General features: G+C 42.8%; 1 protein-coding gene across 2 annotated transcripts in view; it reads right to left on the reverse strand.

The window, feature by feature from the left end:
• The window catches only part of epha7 (eph receptor A7), a 63779-nt gene extending 46347 nt beyond the window's left edge, over positions 1-17432 (reverse strand). For both annotated transcript variants that reach the window (XM_036549267.1, XM_036549266.1), the window contains exons 1-3: positions 17267-17432; positions 15332-15396; positions 12816-13485 (exon numbers count right to left, since the gene is read on the reverse strand). In XM_036549267.1, coding sequence (XP_036405160.1) covers positions 12816-13485; positions 15332-15396; positions 17267-17360 — 829 coding nt within the window. In that variant the 5' untranslated portion in view covers positions 17361-17432. The remainder of the gene's footprint in view (positions 1-12815; positions 13486-15331; positions 15397-17266) is intronic.
• Positions 17433-19904: the final 2472 nt, after the last annotated feature.

Here is a 19904-nt window from a genome sequence, read left to right on the forward strand (position 1 = left end):
GAGTGTACTGTTGGCAAAGCTGGTGTTGAATGTTGGAATTTGTGTAAAGTAACATATAGTGACTGTCCAGAAAAAAAAAAATCTTTCTTGGATTTGAACTATTACCCTTTAAACATAAAGTCAACAGTTTCTGTAAATCTCTGTGAAGTACAGTGAAAGAAATACTAACTGGGTCATGATCATCTCTTTTCTACGCCCACACAACATCACTATAGGCTTAAAAATATTTTTTGATAATCGTGCAGGATGCATACTACCATACTCATTTTTTCATGAAGATCAGATATTTGGCACAAAAATGCAAGCATACTGAATGTTTTCATAGCTAGGTTCCAGATCTACATTGCTTCATGTGGTTTTGTGGCTTCCTAACATTCTCACATACTTGATGCAGGAAAAGGTTGAAAAAAAAGGGAGGACAGAGGTCCAGGCTACAGCGTTTTAGCACCTCCATGCCAAGCTGTAATTATGTATATGGTGGGCAGGGTATTCCAGTTTCAGCTACATGAAAGCCCTGTCACTGTGCATTCATTTCACAGAGCGGCCAAATGAAATGAGACCTTTTTCAGGATACAAAGAGAAAAAAAAATACTGACTATCTTATGTTTCTCTACCTATAAGTATGTTTAATTGAAAACAGGATTTGGAAATGGTCAGAGGAACCTTGCACTGCCGAAATGCCTTGAGCCGCGGTTTGCGCTGCTCACCTCAAGACAAAGCAACAACCCACTTAGCGAATTCCAGTCAAAATCTACATTTTTAATGCGCCTGTCGTGACTAATGGCCCGTGTGCCATCCTTCCATCACAACCATAAGCGGCATGTTTAAAACAGAAACAGGCATCTCCATGAGCACAGGAATCGCATGCTACTCAAACACACACTGATGCTGATATGTGTTTCTCTTTTTTATGATAGCCTGCGCTAACAATGACGTGACACTGCCAACGTAACGAACATGGAATGAACAGGCATTTAAGATATTGTAACAACTGTGACATATCACTGTGTCCGTTTGCCTTTCGTTTTCTGAAGGCCGTGGGCTGGAGGACGCGCATCTGGAGTGGAAAAGCACAGCTCGGTTCACGGCCCGCGTACACAGATGGCCCGACCACAGCCACTCTGACGGAGAAAGGCTACCACCCCGAGATTAGCGCTATCAAAGTCAGTGCAAGAACTTCTGAAAGACAAACAGTTCCTGGTGTTGCTGTTTCCTGCACCAGCCTTGTTCATTTTTTCTTTTGGTCATCAGCCTTTGTTTATAGGTGCATCCGAACAGCTTCACGTAAACGAAATGTTTACATAATCCGGAAAAAAAGGAAGAAGCAGTGGAAATCACATGCCCTTGAGTTACCGCTTCTTCCAGCTTCAGTGTAAATGATATGCATAAACATGACCACACAGCGCCTATCTGGGAGGAGCGCCTATCTCCAAAATACTCTTTCGCTAACAAATTACTTTTACCGCTGCAATGGATTGAAGAGAACGTCTGAAAAATCTATCTGGCATTTGTACATCTGCTCCATGTCTTGTAGCTGTCAGTAATGTGTGGATGCAGACATGATTGCTTTACTGGTACAATGCCCTGCCTTTTGTACTGTACACTGAAGCATGAAATGCAGCATATGTTCTGATGCCAAAACTGGAAAGAAGTCTTTAAATTAATTTCAAAACATTACAAAGTATATTTGCCATGCCTCCTTCCTGCATATTCCTAAGCCAGTGTTGATGGTACAGTGGTGCCTCTATGCAAGGGCACACTTCCAAATGGGAGAAAGAACAAAGAAGCTTTCAATGAAGGGCGCTTTGATTGGTTTTACGAGAATATAAAACCCAGGAAGGGGGTCACGTTGGACCGTCTGTAAATCAGCTTCTTACAGGTCATCCACATGGAGTCTGCTTCATGTGTCAAATTAAACCCTTTCCTGGGGTTAACTTTCATAGCAATTTTTTGCCCACCCCCTCTGTAAGCTTGAATCTCAAACGCTTTTGTAGTTATTTTGTGCGCATTAACATTGCTGCAAAAGTCTGAATGAACACAGCCTGGTCTCTCTTTAACAGGTTTTCCGTGGCTCAGATCAACAGTTGTCAAAGTGTTCCTGTTGACATTAGCCCGTGAGAACTACTGACGGGCTGAGATGAACACTTGACCCAATTACAAGATGAAGAAATTAGTCACTGCTTAGAAAACAAAACTGAGGTTGAGCAGTGGAGGAGAAAAAAAAAGATTAAAAACTGTCTGACATTCTACTGAGCTTCTTAGCCGAGCGAGGGAGAGTCTGCGTCTGTAATTTGCCTTCCAGTGGTCAAGCCTTCTCAGTCAGTAAAAGGGGAAAAAACAGACTGCAGTCAGCATTTCTTTATATACTGCGCTGACAGCCCGGGAGAAGCCTTAGAACTCGGTGAGGAATAAGCTTCGGCTTACAACGCTGAGAATGTCTCCATCACACTCCTCGCTGAGAGACCGTGGATAAAACAAAGAGCCGTTATCTCGCTCAGACACACACAAAAATAAAATGCTCTATTGGTTTAAGATACTAGGTTTTTTTTTTTCATTCTGTCCGGCTTTTTAACATTCTTGAACGGAATCCAAGTGCTTAAAATGTTTGCCGATTAAATGACAAACTGTAGAAAGGCCACAGGAAGAAAAAGGGGGGAAAAAAGATGGATGAGATTCTGAACCCGGAGTGACATTTTGTGACAGTCCGAGATAATGTTTCCTGTGGCCATACTGGTTGATAATTATTACTCGGCTCCCCTTAGTGATGCAATGGCTCCGGAGCCGTTTTCCTTCGGTTAATGTAGCACTTTGATTGACAGATCGGATTTCACTGTGCGCCTCGAAGCTAGTACTACCATTACCAAAAAGCTGCAGATCAAGCTCTTTTTTTTTCAGTCTGTAAAAATTTGAAAAGCAACACCTCCCATTAACCATTAAATTAAATCAGGGTAGCCATCCTTTCCCACCATCAAGGGCAGAGGCAATTTCGGGTCTGTGGGGACAAAGAGAGATATCAAGTCCTCCCCCACCCCCCACCCCCCCCAATCGCCCCACCCCCCTGTCTCATGTCGGTTTAGCATGGCTTGGAGGGACGCTCGATTTGGAATAATCCTGAATCGAGCAAAGGGAGAGAAGGGGGAGGAGTCAGAGGCTGGAGGTGCTACCAACTTACACACGCCACACAGGAGGCGAACTTCCGAGAGTCGTCTCCGAGGACGGCGGCTGACATGCCCTGTCGAGGTTCGCCCCCCCTCCCCTCCAGCCTGATTATGTGTTGAATCCGCCCGCCTGTCAGAGTCCATGAGGAGAGGAGGCACGGTGGCGAAAGGAGCGGGGACGCGGAGAGGAGCTGGGAGATAGCACCCCATTAGAGTGATAAAGGAGGTACAGGGGAAGAGCAGCCGACAGGACGGCCGCGCAGGCCTCCCCGCTGATGAATGCCAGGCGGAGCGCGTCGCACGCGATAAAGGAAACACTTTATTTCCTTATTTGAAATGCTCGCCGTCTTCCCCATTCATCCGCCGCCCAGACCAAAGTGGAGGATTGTCTTTACAAATATCAACTTTAATTGTGGTTCTGCAAAGACAGGAAGTGCACCCTAGACTGTTTGGGAAATCCGTGTTTTATTTTCTGTGCTGTGTGATTGTTTGTTTTGTGCTAGGTGCGTAGCGCGGTTGTCTAACATTTTCACATTCCAGTCAAAAAAGCAGATTTTTACACCTACTCTCTTCTCTTGCCTCCGCAAAATGATGGTAAACTTAAACATATCCAACATCCACGTATAAAAGGAACAAGTTTTACACACGCTAAGATTCTTCTTTCAATCTTATTTCAAACATTATACACATCTTATCCAATAAAACGATGACAAAGCTCATCTGGCTCAATGCACTATCACAGAAGTTGTTAGAAAGTGATAGCATTAGCATTTGAATGGGTTAGCACTGTCTGAACACAACATGTTAGAGATAGCGCTTCTGTTTACATAAGATTACGTTTTTTATTTGTATTTCGTTATACATGTCAAGATGCATTGGAACACTCAGGACACAAAGTGCTTGTTTCTCCTTTAAAACAAATGTGTGTTAGCTCTCTGATTTGTCCTTACTGGGTCTTTTGTTTTAAGCACCAGTTTTACATAGTAAGAAAAACGCGATCCAATGTTTTACAAGGGCCTTCTCACTTTGTCTTGAGCTGTAAATCTTGGAATCCTTTTTTACAATCTGACTGGATTATGATCAAATGCAAGGCGCGCACAAACACACACACACACACACACACAGCGCAGACACACAAGTAATTAGCTGAACATCTGGGCTTTATATTTTAATCTCCAGCTTTAGAAGGCAAGGGATCCAAGATCCAGGAAACCATGACAGGACACATAAAGGGGAGGAACACATTGAAGCCCTGCTGGAATGGGTGGCTAGGGCATGGAGACATGAGATTCACAGTCTGTCCCTTCCAAAGCAGACTCATTTAACACACACACACACCACTACGTCTGGGCAAAAGGGCTTCTGTAGCGTAACACAATATGGCAAAAAAAAGTAGATTAACAGTCTTCGAAATCTGAGATTAAATGGCAAAGAGAAACGATCATATTCTCTCTAATTCACACGTATCACCCCGCATTACTGGGAATGAGCTGGATGACTCCTGCCAGTTCAAAACACACAGACAACCACCCCATTCATCTGCGGTACCTGTGCTTACGGGGAGATAAGAAGCTTTCCTTGAGAAACAGAGAAAAGATTAGCATTGTCTTACAGTGCCTTAAAGGACACCCAGGGCTGTTCTCTAAAAATCCTTAACTCAGGGACAGTGCTTGACATACCAAAGTCTTATCAAAGCTTTGCAAGGTCCATCTAGTTGGTATTCTTTGGCAGTCCAACTAAAGACTCACTTTCAAGCTGGGCTACCCGATTTTTTTATTATTTAATGATAATTCCAACCTCCGGTTATACATATGTAGTAAAGTTAAGCATCAGAATTTTCCATTAAACTCTCCTGATGGCCTTAACGACAGTTTTAAACCCCAGCAAGCATGAAGGGTTTTTGACTGGGAGAAGAGTTCTGCGATGGCTACCAAAGAGCTGACATTTTCTGGCAATCGACCAGTTCATTTTCATTGGCTCTGTCTTGCTGCCACTATTGCCAAGAATAAATCTTTTCCTTTGTTTACCATTAATCATGTTAGCTTTTGTGTTGTCTGGAAATATAGCTGAATATACCAGAAGGTTATTCTGATGAGAAATGAAGCCTCTGATCCATTTAATTGTCTGTTTAAGGTTCAGTGTTATTGATGCACTCTCTGTTTGGAGTTTGATAGTTCATTTTGTTTTTGTGAGAAGACCTGAAATGAAGTCGTCCCCACGGAGTTTGCACATATTACCATCACTGTATTTACAGTAGGCCTGCACTACTTTACTGTCATAAAACTATTGCACAACAGGCCTGAACACCTGCGTGGCATCCTTCTACCCTGCACTCCTGAGCTGATTAATCACGACGACTGGACAACGTTAAACAAAGTTCGCTTTAACGTTAAATCAATTACATAATTTACTGCACCGAGGTCCGCCCAGGCGGGAGCCGAACCGGGCACCCGTGGAATGTACGTCCTCTCCTCGAGACCGAACGTCTTCTCAGCTTCCACTCATCACACAGCATTAGGCTCTCCGAGTGAATTCCTCCTGACGTGGAAAATGTCCCTGCCTAATCGACTTTCCTTTAGTTCACTTAACCCAGGAGGAGGGGAGAGGGAACACTCGGCTGGGCGGTCACTTCTAACAAGGTCCGCAGGTCCGTCCGGAAAGGACCTCTGCTGAAAGGCGTTAAAGAGGAGAAAAGAGTCCCGTTTCGGGTGATAAAAGCCGAGGGTATAAACCCCCAAAAGGCCCCCTACTACCACAACAAATCAGCAGTTTAAAAAAAAAAAAGAAAAGGAAAAAAAAAAAACAGCAGAACTCGTGAGGAAAACGTTACCGCCAGATTGCCCCACATGCCCTCTCAGGCCCTGCCTCTGTGGCAGGAACAGCTGAACGTGGGGACAATGGCAAACCAGCCGCTTGACCTATCATCAGTTCCCCCCAGTGCCCCCGGGCTATACACAAAGAGCTCTCGGCGTGCCCTCACACACCCAGCTCTCAGAGAGAGGGTGTCGCTACCACAAGGGGCGGGGTGAGGGGGTTGGGGGGGGGGGGGGTCAGACAGGTCGTCACGTGAGGCCAGGAAAAACCATCCATCTATCACAGACCAAAACCCTCACCTCCTGTCCGTGCCCCCATTTAAATAAACGCTAACGACGCAGTTATGGATTATAATAATCGCCATAATTAGGCCAACTCGCCTGTCACATTTAAATGAAGCCCCGCACCGCTGCACAGTGATCTATTTAGATTATTTTCTCAGGTCAGCTTTTAGGAAATGAAATCTAGATTCTGCTGCTGGGAAAGAGGTTGAAAAATATTATCTTTGTTTTACTTACTGTAGTTTGTATAGATAGACATGGTACTATGCTGTCAGCTAATACTTTTATCTCAAGAAAGGTTTATGTTTTTGGTGGCACACTGGACACTGTATGCAACTTACATTCCTCTGTATAACAATGTGTCAGTTGTAAATACCCATTAATGACAAGTGGAGAAAGGTTTACGCATCCTCTTAGCAGAACACAGCTCCTTACACAGACAAGTTCAAAAAAACGGAACAGAATATTGTTAAAATGATACAGGGAGACCTGCAATAGAAAAGCTTTTATTTGACTGTTGGATCCAGTGTGTTTTGAATATCAAATAAAAAGTAAATGAATAAATAAACAATTAGCATAAAGTACCATGACTGCTGCATCTGTTAACTAACATTCACTTTCACAGGAATACAATACATGTCAAGAAGTCAGATTCTATGCCACAGATTCCTCTACAAACATTTCGCTGGCAGATATCTTATATATTTTTAATGCCTTACATTTGCCTTCAGTAAATGTTCACATCTATTTTACCTGCACATAATGTAAAACTGTCATATAACCACTGTGCCACCATTTTAGGTCAAATGAATTATAATGATCATTTTATCAATGTATTAACGCTTACTTTATGCAGCAGTTGCACATAAATGAGATAGCCATTGCATATGATGGAGAAAGAATAATGAATAAAAATACATTTTTTTGAATTTTTTTTTCTTCTGAAGAAAGACAGCAACCTTGAATATTGCTTTGAATTCGATGCAGGTCTAATGGATCTCAAGAAACAGAACTCCTTCTTCCGAACATTCGCGTCCACCTCAAACAGAGAACAAATTTGGCCTCTGCCCCGCAGATGTGGTAATAGGTTTTCCTTCTTCGCTGCTTGAAAAGCTGCTGGAACTAACTCATGTATATATGAATATAAAGCAGTGGATAATGAAAAATAATCCACTTAATGGTTGTGGAAACACAGAAACTGTTCAGTGAACTATTTAGGAAGGGAAAAAAAAATCCACAAGCCGCTTAACCCCTCACTGTGTTCCTGGAGAACAAAATTCAAGGGGAAAGAAGAACCACCAATTAGCCAAAAATTATAGGCCTATATAATATTTTTTGACTAATTGGGAAATGGAGCATTGCATGTCCAGCACACAGTTTAGAATTTTTACCCTAAATGTCAGTGGATGATGCATACTAAGACGCAAACACACACACACACACACCGCAGAAAGAAAGGGACAGATTTCGCCATTTCGCCCTGAGATGGCATTATCTCCAAGGTGACACCCGGGTCTCTCATTTGCTATGCATAAGGTCAGTGAATATTAACTTCATTTACACTTGGCTGCAAACGGTCCGGCGGCCACAATGGAGGCCTGCCTCTTCTGCTTAGTAACGTGAGCGTGGAGGTGACAGGACAACTGCCAATGACGGAAGATGGATGATCGCTGCGGTTGACCCCCGGGGCGCCTAAGGAGTGACCTCTCCAGCCCCCCTCCTCCTGCCGAACAAAGGCCCCCGTTCCCCGCGGCTCGGAAAGCCCCTCATCCCTCCCCCGCGCTAACAGGTCTAGACGTTTCCATCGATTCCCCCCCCCCACCATTCCATACCGCTCACGCTCCTGAGCTCACTCTCTTTAGCTATCTAAACCTTGGCACAGATGTCTTTTTTGTAATTGCTTGCTGCTGTCTGTTGGGAAGGATGCGATCGGACAGGCGAACACGGTGTCAGCCGAGACAATGCCTCTGCGTTTAGTGCGGTTTCCCCCCGTGGCATTCGGGTGAAAGTGATATGTGACAGGGCCGGGATCTTAACACCTTCCGAGCCGGTCGGGAGACCCCCCCCCCCCTTCCACCACCGCTGCTCCTCGGAGACTCTGAAAGGGTGGCTCTGCACTTCAATCTTCTCTTAAGGAGAAAATCAATAACTTATTACATAACCTTGCACTTTTTTCCCACCCCCTAACACCCTGAACACAGAGAGAGGACTTTTTAAACGGGCTCAGAAGTGCTCTGTAGCGTGAAAGCCGTCCAATTTTTCCCACCGACTTGTTCTCCATGTGTAAAACATGCACACATCCCTGTGTTCTCTGCATGGGTGTGCGCACGTGTGTGTGTGTGTGTGTGTGTGTGTGCGTGCGTGCGTGCGTGCGTGCGTGCGTGCGTGCGTGCATGTGTGTGTGTGCGTGCATGTGTGTGTGCATGTGTGTGTGTGTGTGCGTGTGTGTGTGTGTGTGTGTGTGCATGTGTGTGTGTGTGTGTGTGCATGTGTGTGTGTGTGTGTGTGCATGTGTGTGTGCGCATGTGTGTGTGTGCGCACGTGTGTGTGTGTGTGTGTGTGTGTGTGTGCATGTGTGCGCGCATGCATACATGCATGTATGTGTGTTTGTAATGTGACTGTAGGGCGAAGATGCAATTCTGCAATTGTATGTAAAAATGCTTTTTGTATGTAAATAACACATTAACAAATCTTATTGTGATATCTATTAAATATATGTATGAAATCTATAAATGTCAAATATACATATATACATATATATATATATATATATACATATATATATATATAATATTGAATCCATTTTAATGTGTAAAATAATGCAGATTTAAAAGTATTTCTAAGATATTTATAAAGCATTGCAAAATTAGTGTACTACATTGCCTACATATGAAAGTTGAAATATTACAAACTATGCTTTTGTATACATATATTTTATGTTGTTATGATGAGATTGACATGATAGACAGATGGAACTGATAGGAAAGATATTATTAAAAGCACAATGTTTAAAACCAATCCATAACGCCGCTTGTGCCGGCTGTCAGCCACGTTGGCTTTACTGCGCTGTGGATATAAAGCCACATCTGGCCCATCCGGCCACCGGAAACAAAACGGAGGAAAGACTCCGGCCTCCACAAGAATGCAGCCTTTCAGGGCATACTGACAGTGGCAGTGACAGGAGGCCAATCCATCAGCCCACCATTTTCATTTCAAATGATTAAAGCGTGGGGTGTCCACACCCCCCTTGGGGAATGACCACACTCCCCTTATTTACATAATTAAGCTCACTAACACTTGTAATGGATGGCCATTTGGAACGTAAACACACACACACCTTATCAATCAGGGAGGTGTCAGGGATGTGCAAGGACTCCCTGACTAATTTGAAATGCTAAGCGTAGCCTTGCCGGGGCCCAGGGCCTTGCCCTACCAGGCCCACTGCCTCTGCACACCTTGGCTTTTGTGGGCAGCCTCAATAGCCAAGGGGCTCCTCCCCTGAGACTCTGGCCATCAATCACTCCCTGACTGACTTCTGTCCTGAGTTTCTGACTGCTCTGAGACGGATGGTATCAGCACTTCCTCAACGTCGCAACGCCGTCGTGTTGAGCTGGTCGTTAAACTGTACCGATAACAGAGATAAAAATGAGCGTACGGATTATCTGGAGATATGGCATTTTTTCGTCCCGCATAAAGGCGGCAAGGTCAGCTGTCTGCTAGTTATTGTTGGGAGATAGGAGTTAATGTATAATTACCCGATGTGTTAAATTACCCAAAACGCATTCCGCGGATTGCGCAGAACAGAGAAACAAAGGCACCAATGTCTTTCTACAAGGCTCCCATTCGCCTAAAAGACCCAGTGTCTCCATTTCAGCGAGAGCCTCTTGCTACAGGAGACTCTAAAATGAATGGCCTCTACACTTACACAACACGTCTCTGTGCAAACACACCCTATGCGTGTAGCAAAGCCATTTCAAATGTCCTTCCTCCAACACCAGCAACACAACTAACATATCTCTCTTCTGCAGGGGGGGAAAGAAAGGGAAGAGCAAAAAGAGAGGACAAGGCAGAGGAAGAAGAGGAGGAGAGGACTGTTTTTTTAGCGGCGATGGCTTCCTCAGAAACAGTCAGCGATATGGAGAGGGCTATGGCGGGAGATATGGAGAGTGAACTGAAAGACAGGCGGTCCCTCTCTGCCGATGGTGATGAATGACTTGATCACAACACACTTTAGAGGAGTCTCATGCGCGCACGGAGGGGGGGCTTCTCGGATGACATGACAGACAGCTCATCGCAGACACCTCCCCCGCTCCACGCTACTTCACATTTGATGCGGGGCCGAGCCGCACTCGCATCTGCTGCGTGTTCAGACCCGGGAGGGAAGGGGAAGTATACTGCTGCTTGGGAGGGAAAAAGAAAGAAAAAAAAAAACATAAAGGAGAATGTAAGAGAAGAAATTAGAGAGATAAGAGAGAGAGTGGGCGAGAGAGAGGGAGGGGCGGAGGGAGAAGAACACAGAAAGCTGGAAAACACCCTAGAGAGAAAGTTCAAGGGGGACTCTGTGCGTGTGGGGCACGCCCTGTGTGCTTCACAACATGAGCTGGTCCAGGAATTTAAAGGCCCTCTGAAAGGCCTTCCTTTTAAAAATGTAGGCTTCTGCTGCAGGAATCCATTGTCTGATAAAACACCATATTTTCCAGCCAATGACATCAGAATGAGCCACCTTTTTATCACAAGGGCCTAAAAACCATGAAACGCTGGTAGCACAGTTTCCTTCCTCCCTAGATCAAATATTCCTGTAATAAATTGGCTGTGCCACATTGGACACAAAGCGACGAGCTGACAACACCGGAATAACAGGAATACGAGCCCAGGTTGTTGCGTCTGAAGACACCCGCGTTATTTAGAAGCGGTCGCAATTATCTAATGGATGCCTTATGGTCAAACCGACAGTTTCAATTATCGTCCCCGTTCGTGGGATAGATTTGTTTAATTGCTCGGAAGGGCTACAGTTCGGCACTCTGAGCCCTTCCTCTTGCTCAGTGATTTATAATCAGTTGAACAGGTTTCTAATTTTATATTAAGCAAGGCTATTACATTGTTTGCACTCAGCCGGTAGATCATATGATGTCCTCTGTTGCTTTTTAGCCACACGGTTTCCACTGAGGCAGAAAATGCATGTCTTGCTATTTACGTGTTTATTCTCTAATAACCCCAATAACCAGAAATAAACCCTCTCTCTCTCCCTTTTTTACCATTATGCTCCCTTGGTTTTTGAAGCAGTCCTTTGTTGTTAAATTACCTCCTCAAAACATTAGCTGCAGCACTGTGGCGGCAGCCTGTTAGGTTTTTAAAGTATAATACATTTATGAAGTACCCTTCACATGGTAACTTGTGATAAATGTGCAGAACAAAAGCCCCATGCACTACTAATTTGTTCTGAGAGACACACTGCTCAATTACTGCTGGTTTGCACACTTTATAGGCTGCTTCAGTAAAGCCCATTTCGCACACAGAAAAGGTTGGCCAACAAGACCGGACACTTAAAATCTCCCGGAGCTAAATGGTTTCTCTTTTAACCCACGCCCACTTTTATCTCACAAGTCAGGTGGCCTCGGAAAACAACACTTTTGCACAACCAGAGTTACCAGAGGCATTTTCATGCTAATTAGGGAACCAGTCCCCCAGTTTGGTGGAAAAAAACAACAAAGAAGTAAAATGTACAGCCAGAGAAGTTCGCGATGGAGATTCCTGTTAGGGAACTTTGTGCATATTCCCAACCTCTAAATGCCACAGGGAGGCGGCTATTTGTTTTCTTTCTCTGTCAGGGTCATTTCGGAAAAGGCAGAGGAACACTGAAAGATTGCCTGGACTTCCTCCAGACCTGTGTATTCGGCAAGTGATTGCTTGGCCAGCTGCCAGCGAGAGCCACTCTTACCGAAGAAACACAGAGCTAAACTGTAGAGCAAGTTATCATTTAATCCCAGTGTCAACATAGTTACCGCTATAAATTAAGAGCCCCGTAATCAAACAATTAACATGGATTCCAATTATAATATCAAGAATCCCCCCTCCCATACTTTATCCTTCATTATGGGGCTGTCAAACGGGCAAAACAAATTATGTTTGCTATCACAATTTCCTAACGTGACCTTATTTGTCAATTGCATGTTTGACTGAATTAACTTGGCTTGGAATTAGCAAGTCAAATGCGTTCAGAAAAGAAGAAAAAAACAGGGTATGGGGTGGAAAGTAATATGCAGACATACCAATGACTAAAAATCAAAATGAACACTTAGCTCCTATTATAACAAATGCAGAAATTTTTTTTTTCTGTCACAGTATATGCTAGTTTTAGAGTCTGATAAGAGTCAAAATATAGTTTTGAGTTAATAATTTTTGCTACCCTCTGCAACAGGTTTACAAGTAAACGGAGCCAGTCATTCATCCAGAACAATATTCCTATCTTAAATACATTATGGCTAAAAGTTATATGTGGCCTACAAAGTATTGTACTTGCTGCGAGGGAAAAAAAGGATCATAATTAACTCACTGTACTTACGTTCACACGCATCACCCTTCTGGTGAAATCCAGCTTTGCAGATACATTTCCCAATGGGCACCAGCCATTCCCCCTCAGCGCTGCAGTGCATCTTGGGAGAGTTGTCAGTCTCCTCCTCCGCGTCACTCACGCACGTCCCCTCCACCTCGACCAGGGAAGAGAACTCCGACCCGGTTACCGTGTCGGGAAAAGTGGCCAAATTCTCAATAATCGACCAGCATTTCTTATAATACACTTTGACGGACACCAGCGCGATGCAGGCCCCCACGTCCTGGAAGGCCAGGTAGAACCCGCGTCTGGAGAGGGGCCCGATTATGCGCACTTCGGTGTTCAGCTTCATCTTCCTCTCCCCCAGGTCCCCCTGGGTGAAGCTCTCGTCGGCAGCGATAGTGTCAATTTTCACGTACTGGCTCTCCCGTATATTCCTGCCAACCTCGGACTCCGTTTCCTGGTAATACAGGTTGAACGTCTCCTTACACGTCCCCACCACACCCGGCAGACTGTTACAATCCCTCAAGGTGAACTTCAGTTCCACAAAAATCCTCTGCGCATCGCCCTTCTCTATCCAGTTAGTCCGGAGCCAGTTGTTCTGATTGGGCTCCATCACCTGGCACACCTGGTAGGTGCGGATGGGGGTGTAGTTTTCATCCAGCCCGCTGATCTCTTCCCACTGAAAGACGAGGAGAGAAGTCTGACGTTTCACCTCACTCAAACGCTTAGACAGGTAGCTCAACCCCCCTCCCGCCTTCTCTTAAGACATGCTGTAATTCAGTAGCAAAAAATCAATGAACATCCAGCTGAAATTAATATATTGTGTTCAGTATTGTGGGTTTAATTGTGAGCTCAAATTCACCACTTAACGGCATTGCTTAACTGTGTATCCAGATTTCTAAGTTCTAATTCCGGAGGCCCGGAGACTGTAATTTGTGAAAGCGACTCTGGGGTCATTCCAGCATTTGGACAAGTAACCGCAGATCATACTGCATTGTTCAGGCCTAGAATAAGAACAGCACTCAAAGGAAGTAATAATGCCTATGGCTATCAATGCCTAAGGTCTACGCAGACTCATTGAAGAACACAAAATGTAGACAGTGGCATCCATCTTGTATCAAATGTATCCTAGAGGACTGCAGCTTGAACACCAAAGTAAATATAAACTACTGTTTCTAGGACGCCAGCTGGGCATATGTATAGTTATCCACGACAGGGTTCAGTGTGAGAAAGTATAAGCTTTTTTCTTTTTCTTTTTGTTTTTGTGGGCGAGCAGGAAGCAGGGTAGCTAGTAGCGTTGGCCTTAATTTTGGAAAACAAAGTTTAGAGCATATTACTTTTTTATTGCCAAATATTTGGTTTAATACAGCTTCACATTGCACAAAACAGCTGTGTAATTTATGACAAAGATGTAATTACGGGCTTAAATCCATTATTGAACTTTAAGGCCAAACCATTTTGTAAGAGAGACAAAATTGGGCCATAAGTCAAAGCCCAAAGACAAAACTAGCATCAACACTCCACACAAATGCCACCCACCGCCTGGACTTTTGGAATGCCACCTCTATTGACTTGATTTACATAAACAAACACTGCACACAAATGGCCTTTCTCAGAGAGAGAGTCCAAGATTCTGAGCAAATTTCAAAGAATGTCTATGGGTGAAGTAGCTCGTTGTCTTGTCTGTGTAAAAAGAGTTCTTATCATCACAAATTAGTCAGACAAAATCACATTTGTGGAAGACAATTACTGAAAACTTTCTTCAGACACATTAAGTGTTTCGTGGTAAAAAAAAAAAAAAGAGTTTAGAATTTTAAAAATTTCACTTTTATTTCAAGCTAATCCCATTTTCTTATCACAGGAAACATGACAGAAACCTCTCTTCATCCTTCATTTCACTCTTCTGATATATTTCATTTTTTTCTTTTTACACTGAGGTTGTATCAATTTTCCACAAATAACTTTATGTCGGTTGTTGTGTCATTCCAGAGCAAGACTAGGATGCTCTACACAGAAATAAGAAAATGTATATTTAAAAAAAAACTCTTATAATTGCTGGGTTATTGAGTAATTAGTACATAGTTTCTTACTAACATATCGTCATATAAGACCACTTTAATGTTCTCAATTAAATGTTCTAAATTATCCACTTTATATTGACACTAACACGGTGCCAAGCAAGGCGTTTTATGTTCAGATTAGTGTGCAAATGTTCCGTTAAAGCTGTTCTTTCCTCCAGTCAACTACACTGAAACAGACGTTGGAACTGAACAAACGTATTAAAAAGGCAGGCGTAGTTATAGAATCCATATTACAACCATAACTACGTGTGACTATATCTGCCATTCAAGCAAATGAACACGAGAGAAACCCTGAACGGAGAGCGCTACATAATCTACGACTGAGGCACCCCATCGATGGATTTATCCGAAAAAGAAACTGACATGAAAACAAAATATATTGGTAGGCCAGCGTTATATATTTTCCTCATACAAGATAGAGTAATTTAGTAATTTAGTACTTACCCCGCTAGGAGGAGAGGAAATCCACTCTAACTCTGTCTGCTGCGCTTTTGAATCCAACAGGATCACTGTCGGCAAAAAATAAAGATGCATTAGAATTATTAATGTATTTCCCCCGCACGTCACCGTGCCAGGTCGATAAAAGTATCAGACACATCAATTCAGTGTAAATGCTAAGAAGAATAACAAGAGCTGGTAATCCGTTCTCTAAGGTGATTAAAGTATGCAATTACAGCCCAGCTGAACGGACATATCGTGCCGTAAATCAAACACTTTTAACTGCAAAGCCCAGGCACCTGCTCTACCAGTAAAACACGCAGTTGCTTGAGTGAAACGTGCAGTACATTGAGAATAGAGGCAGTGTGACGCCGAGATTTCATTCTAGTGCATAGTTCTTTTCCCTGAGTTCGGCTCAATGTGAAACGTAATAATTATTCATATTACAGACGTCGATATTACACCGGCATCGCTGTTAATAATCTCCTGGAATCTGGTGAGTGTATCTCCGCGAACCAATCACTCCAATTCAGTTGAAGGTACCTTTTGAAAATAAACGCGTACTGCTAAAATACTGCAAAAAGACACCTGCTTCCACCCGCCGATACCACAGTACGGACACATGCGGGAACCTTGAAGCTATGCTTTCGCTCTGTAAAACTTACCAGAACACTGTGTCATGGTGGCAATGTCATAGCTCAGAATTCGGCCTCGTAAAACAAAAAAAGTTAGCGGATAAAAATCTCATTTGTTCTTGAATGAAAATCCGTTTGAGGGGGGGTTAAAGTCAACACTCTCTCCCAGACTCCGAGCGACCGTGATTCGTTTGCCGGGAAGAGTCGTTGTCGAAAGCACGGAGCGCACATTACTTTTACCGACGGCCGACGCGTCTCAATTTGTCTATTTGGTGTCATCGCGTTCGATCTTGGAAAACCTGTGTTTCTCAAATGCCCCGGCGTGTATGAGACTATTATTCACTCTATATGTTCATTTATTATCAGGCAGCGAGATACCAACCATGTTTAAAAATATATCTACCATAAATGTAAATGCTACTGGTCATTTTTGAATGTCTACAGTAGCTAATCTACACGCTCTCTCAATATATCAAAAGCTAGCTACATATTTGTGTTGAAGGTCAAAAATAACACTTGTCTCTAAGAAATCTGATAAAATAGGGTACAAAGCCATATTGTAAATCAGACGTGCCGTGGACATCATCAGGGATGTTATTTAAACAGAACATAGGGATAACCCATAAACTGAACGGATATGATCACTGACAATCGCTGACAATAGCTCTTAATACCATTGTGACATACTTTTTATCCCGTTCTTCTTTGTTTTCCTCCCTTATTTTTTCAAACTTAAAACGCACAATGCGACTAGATTATTTTTTTTATTATTATTATTTTTTAAAAAGAATCTATACAATTATGGGGTCCATCTTTTGTTATTAACTATGACGGATTTGTTTTAGCTATCAAGCTATTTGATGTAAGCGTTAATGAAGCTACCGCTATGCTTTGGAGAGGTCAGTCTGTTGGAACTCCTGTTAACACGTAGCTAGCCATTCAACTCCAGATTGACAGAGATAAACTGTCATTTAAACCTGGTCAACTTTATATCATTAAGACTTCTTGTCACCTTAAGCACGTAGTGGTTTATTATTCCTTACAAAGCATCACTAAAAGACTTGGAATGTAATTACTAATAGCTGATATTATTGCGCGTTCGACATTTTCGTTACAATTGTTATTTTATTATCTAGGCTTTTTTTTAATGAGCCATCATAACGTTTCTTATGCACGCACCTCATTTTAACACCGCTGCGCACACAAATAGTTCCAGGTCCTGCGTTGTGTATCACTTTACCACACGGTCGAGTCAATTTGCAGTACTGTATGCGCAGGCGAGGAGAGACAAAACTTTAGCGCTTACCTTCTTTCGTATTTTGTGCTATTCCAGTGTTCACGTAATAACATAAATGAAGGCAAAATGTAATCCACAGGCAAGGAATCGACGTCGAAACCATGGTGCGATTGGAAGTTACTGTAGCTAGTCACTATGCGCTTTTCCGCCACAACACCGCTTGCCATTGACGACGCTGAACCAGCTCTGAATATACGGCTTATCCGTCTCTCACTCAAATAGCATCGGCGGCTATAGGGCGGAGACTGGAACATACCCTCTGTCCGTCAAGCGGAGTAACAGATGATGCATCCACACGACGTTAGCATAGACCCACCGAGTGGGATCACTCCGGCGAATGGAGGCGCAGCGGAGGCGGATCTTAGCGTTGAGTGACACGAAGAAACTGTACGAACGTGCCTCAGAAATTTGGACCACGCTGTCATTAGAAATCAAATGTGATTTTTTTTTTTTCTAAAAACACTAGAGAAGACACCTAAGTAATTAATCGGCCTCCTTAAGCGTTGATAATTATGATAATATAAATGCGTTTAATTACCGTAGTTGTCAAGGACAAAATGCATGCATTTTATTGTTAAGGTTGTCTACGTTGCTTCATGTCTAGAATCTAGGCCATTTTGTCAGCGTGTTTTATTATAGTTTAATCTCAGATTATTAAATTGTGAGATATGCACATTACGAAAAAGCACTACATGATGTCACACGTGTCAATGTCGTCACGAGACACTGCTGACATGACTGAATATATAATGGGTATATAAATTAGGCAGGTAATGTATATCCTGACAACCAAAATAACATATAACTCTTGATCTGCTGCAAAGGGGATTTGCAAGTTGATAAGATTTTTTAGTGTTTAGTTTGAGTTGATTGACAAGTATTGTTCATTAAGTGAGTAAATGTCAGGGTGTTTGTATGCTTCTTAAAATGTACTGGCCCATTAAGTCAGCATGGGCTCAATCATTAAAAGTTTAGTAAAAAGGATTTCTCTGGAGCATGGGCCCTGTATTCGTGTAAAAAAACACTGCATTTTAGTTGTCTGATCTCAACAATCTACACAGTGGTCATGCTCTGTGGATCTTACTTTGCACTTAAATAAACAGAGCAAACAGGGATCATTTGAATTATTTTGGGATCACGCTGGTTCCTGCTTATTTCAGTGTAATGCTACGAATGACAAGCACAGTTGAAGCTGAACACATCTGAAACGCACATGTTTGTTCAGAAGCGCTATGGGGAAAAGTTGGCAACCGAAAAGAACGTGCACATGAAACGGGTTCAGACTTATTTCCTAAAATACCTCTTAGACGGTTTTTCTGTTTTTTTATTGCACAGCTTGAGTGCGGTTCTGTGTGATTTCTGACATTGTTATTTCTGCCCATACTTTTACCCTTTTATCGAGGAACATTCCACAGACAGCAAAAAGACAACAGTTTAATCCTGAGAATTCCAACATGCGAGGAAAACACAAGTAATGCCTCTCAATTATTCATGGGAACTAAGCAGCCGGTAATTGACTCTGTCGAGATTACAAATATTATTCCTACGTTAAAAAAGGCCAATTTGAAAACTGGACCATGTCCCGCACTGTAGGGGCTTTTTTGTGTGTGTGACATTACTGTTTGTATGAGTCGGTAGCTCAGTGTTGCTGAATGAAAAGAGCCATTAAGGTGTGCAACTGCAGACAGTTTCCCTCCCTCAGGCCCCGGCTGTGCAGACATCAGTTTACGGGGGAAAGATAGGAAGTTTTGTATATCTTAGAAGGTGACCTTAAGATATAAGGGATCCCACTGAGTCCGGGGCTGTGGGGCTTGATCAGCCGATTCATTGCTTTGACGTTGCCGCGCAAGAGGTTCCGCGCGCAAAGACTGAGCGGCTGGGGTTTTGAGCAAGGCAGGAGAGTCAAGATTAACACAAAACACAATTAAGAAACGTAAAGTTCCCAATCACTCAGGCAACGTGGCAAATCACTGATAAATGAGTAGCGAGCAATTCATTACCCCCTCACATACACAGTGCATTTGTTGCAGGTCACTAATTAATCTCTATTACCTTGTACAAGTAAAAACAACTGTAATCATGGCCTTACAAATATTGATTAATAAACTATACATCTGAAATGGATGGAAACAGACAAGGACTTGCTTCAAGGTTTATTTACCTCTGTTTTTGTAGCCTGTTTAATATGCAAATTATTGTTAATCCTTTTTACCCTTGATACATGCTCCAGTATTGCATTATACCGTATACTCAATTATTAGAGTATTAAACTGGCTTAAAGTTACTTTAATTATACAATATTTTGGATGAATTAAAGTTATTATACAATAAGATAAATGATGTATTTAAATGTTAATTTATGACAGAATTAAGAAAATGTGACAGAATGTTGTTACAGTCAGTTTTGCATTAATTCAGACCTGTTGATAGTATTCTCTGTTTCTCTGTCAACAGCAGATTACCCTTTGCTTTTCATTTTTTTCGCCCCTTTTTGTTTTGCTTTGTTATTGTAATTATCATGAAGTCGGTCTTGAATATTCATAGCCTACACAATGTTCATTAGCATTCCCGGTCTGTTTTATGGCTGAATCACTTGTGACAGGGTCAGGTAGCATACTTCTTTCCACTACTGAGGAGGACACTCGCT

This window comes from Megalops cyprinoides, chromosome 17 (genome assembly GCF_013368585.1).
Source record: "Megalops cyprinoides isolate fMegCyp1 chromosome 17, fMegCyp1.pri, whole genome shotgun sequence".
Lineage (NCBI taxonomy): Eukaryota > Metazoa > Chordata > Actinopteri > Elopiformes > Megalopidae > Megalops > Megalops cyprinoides.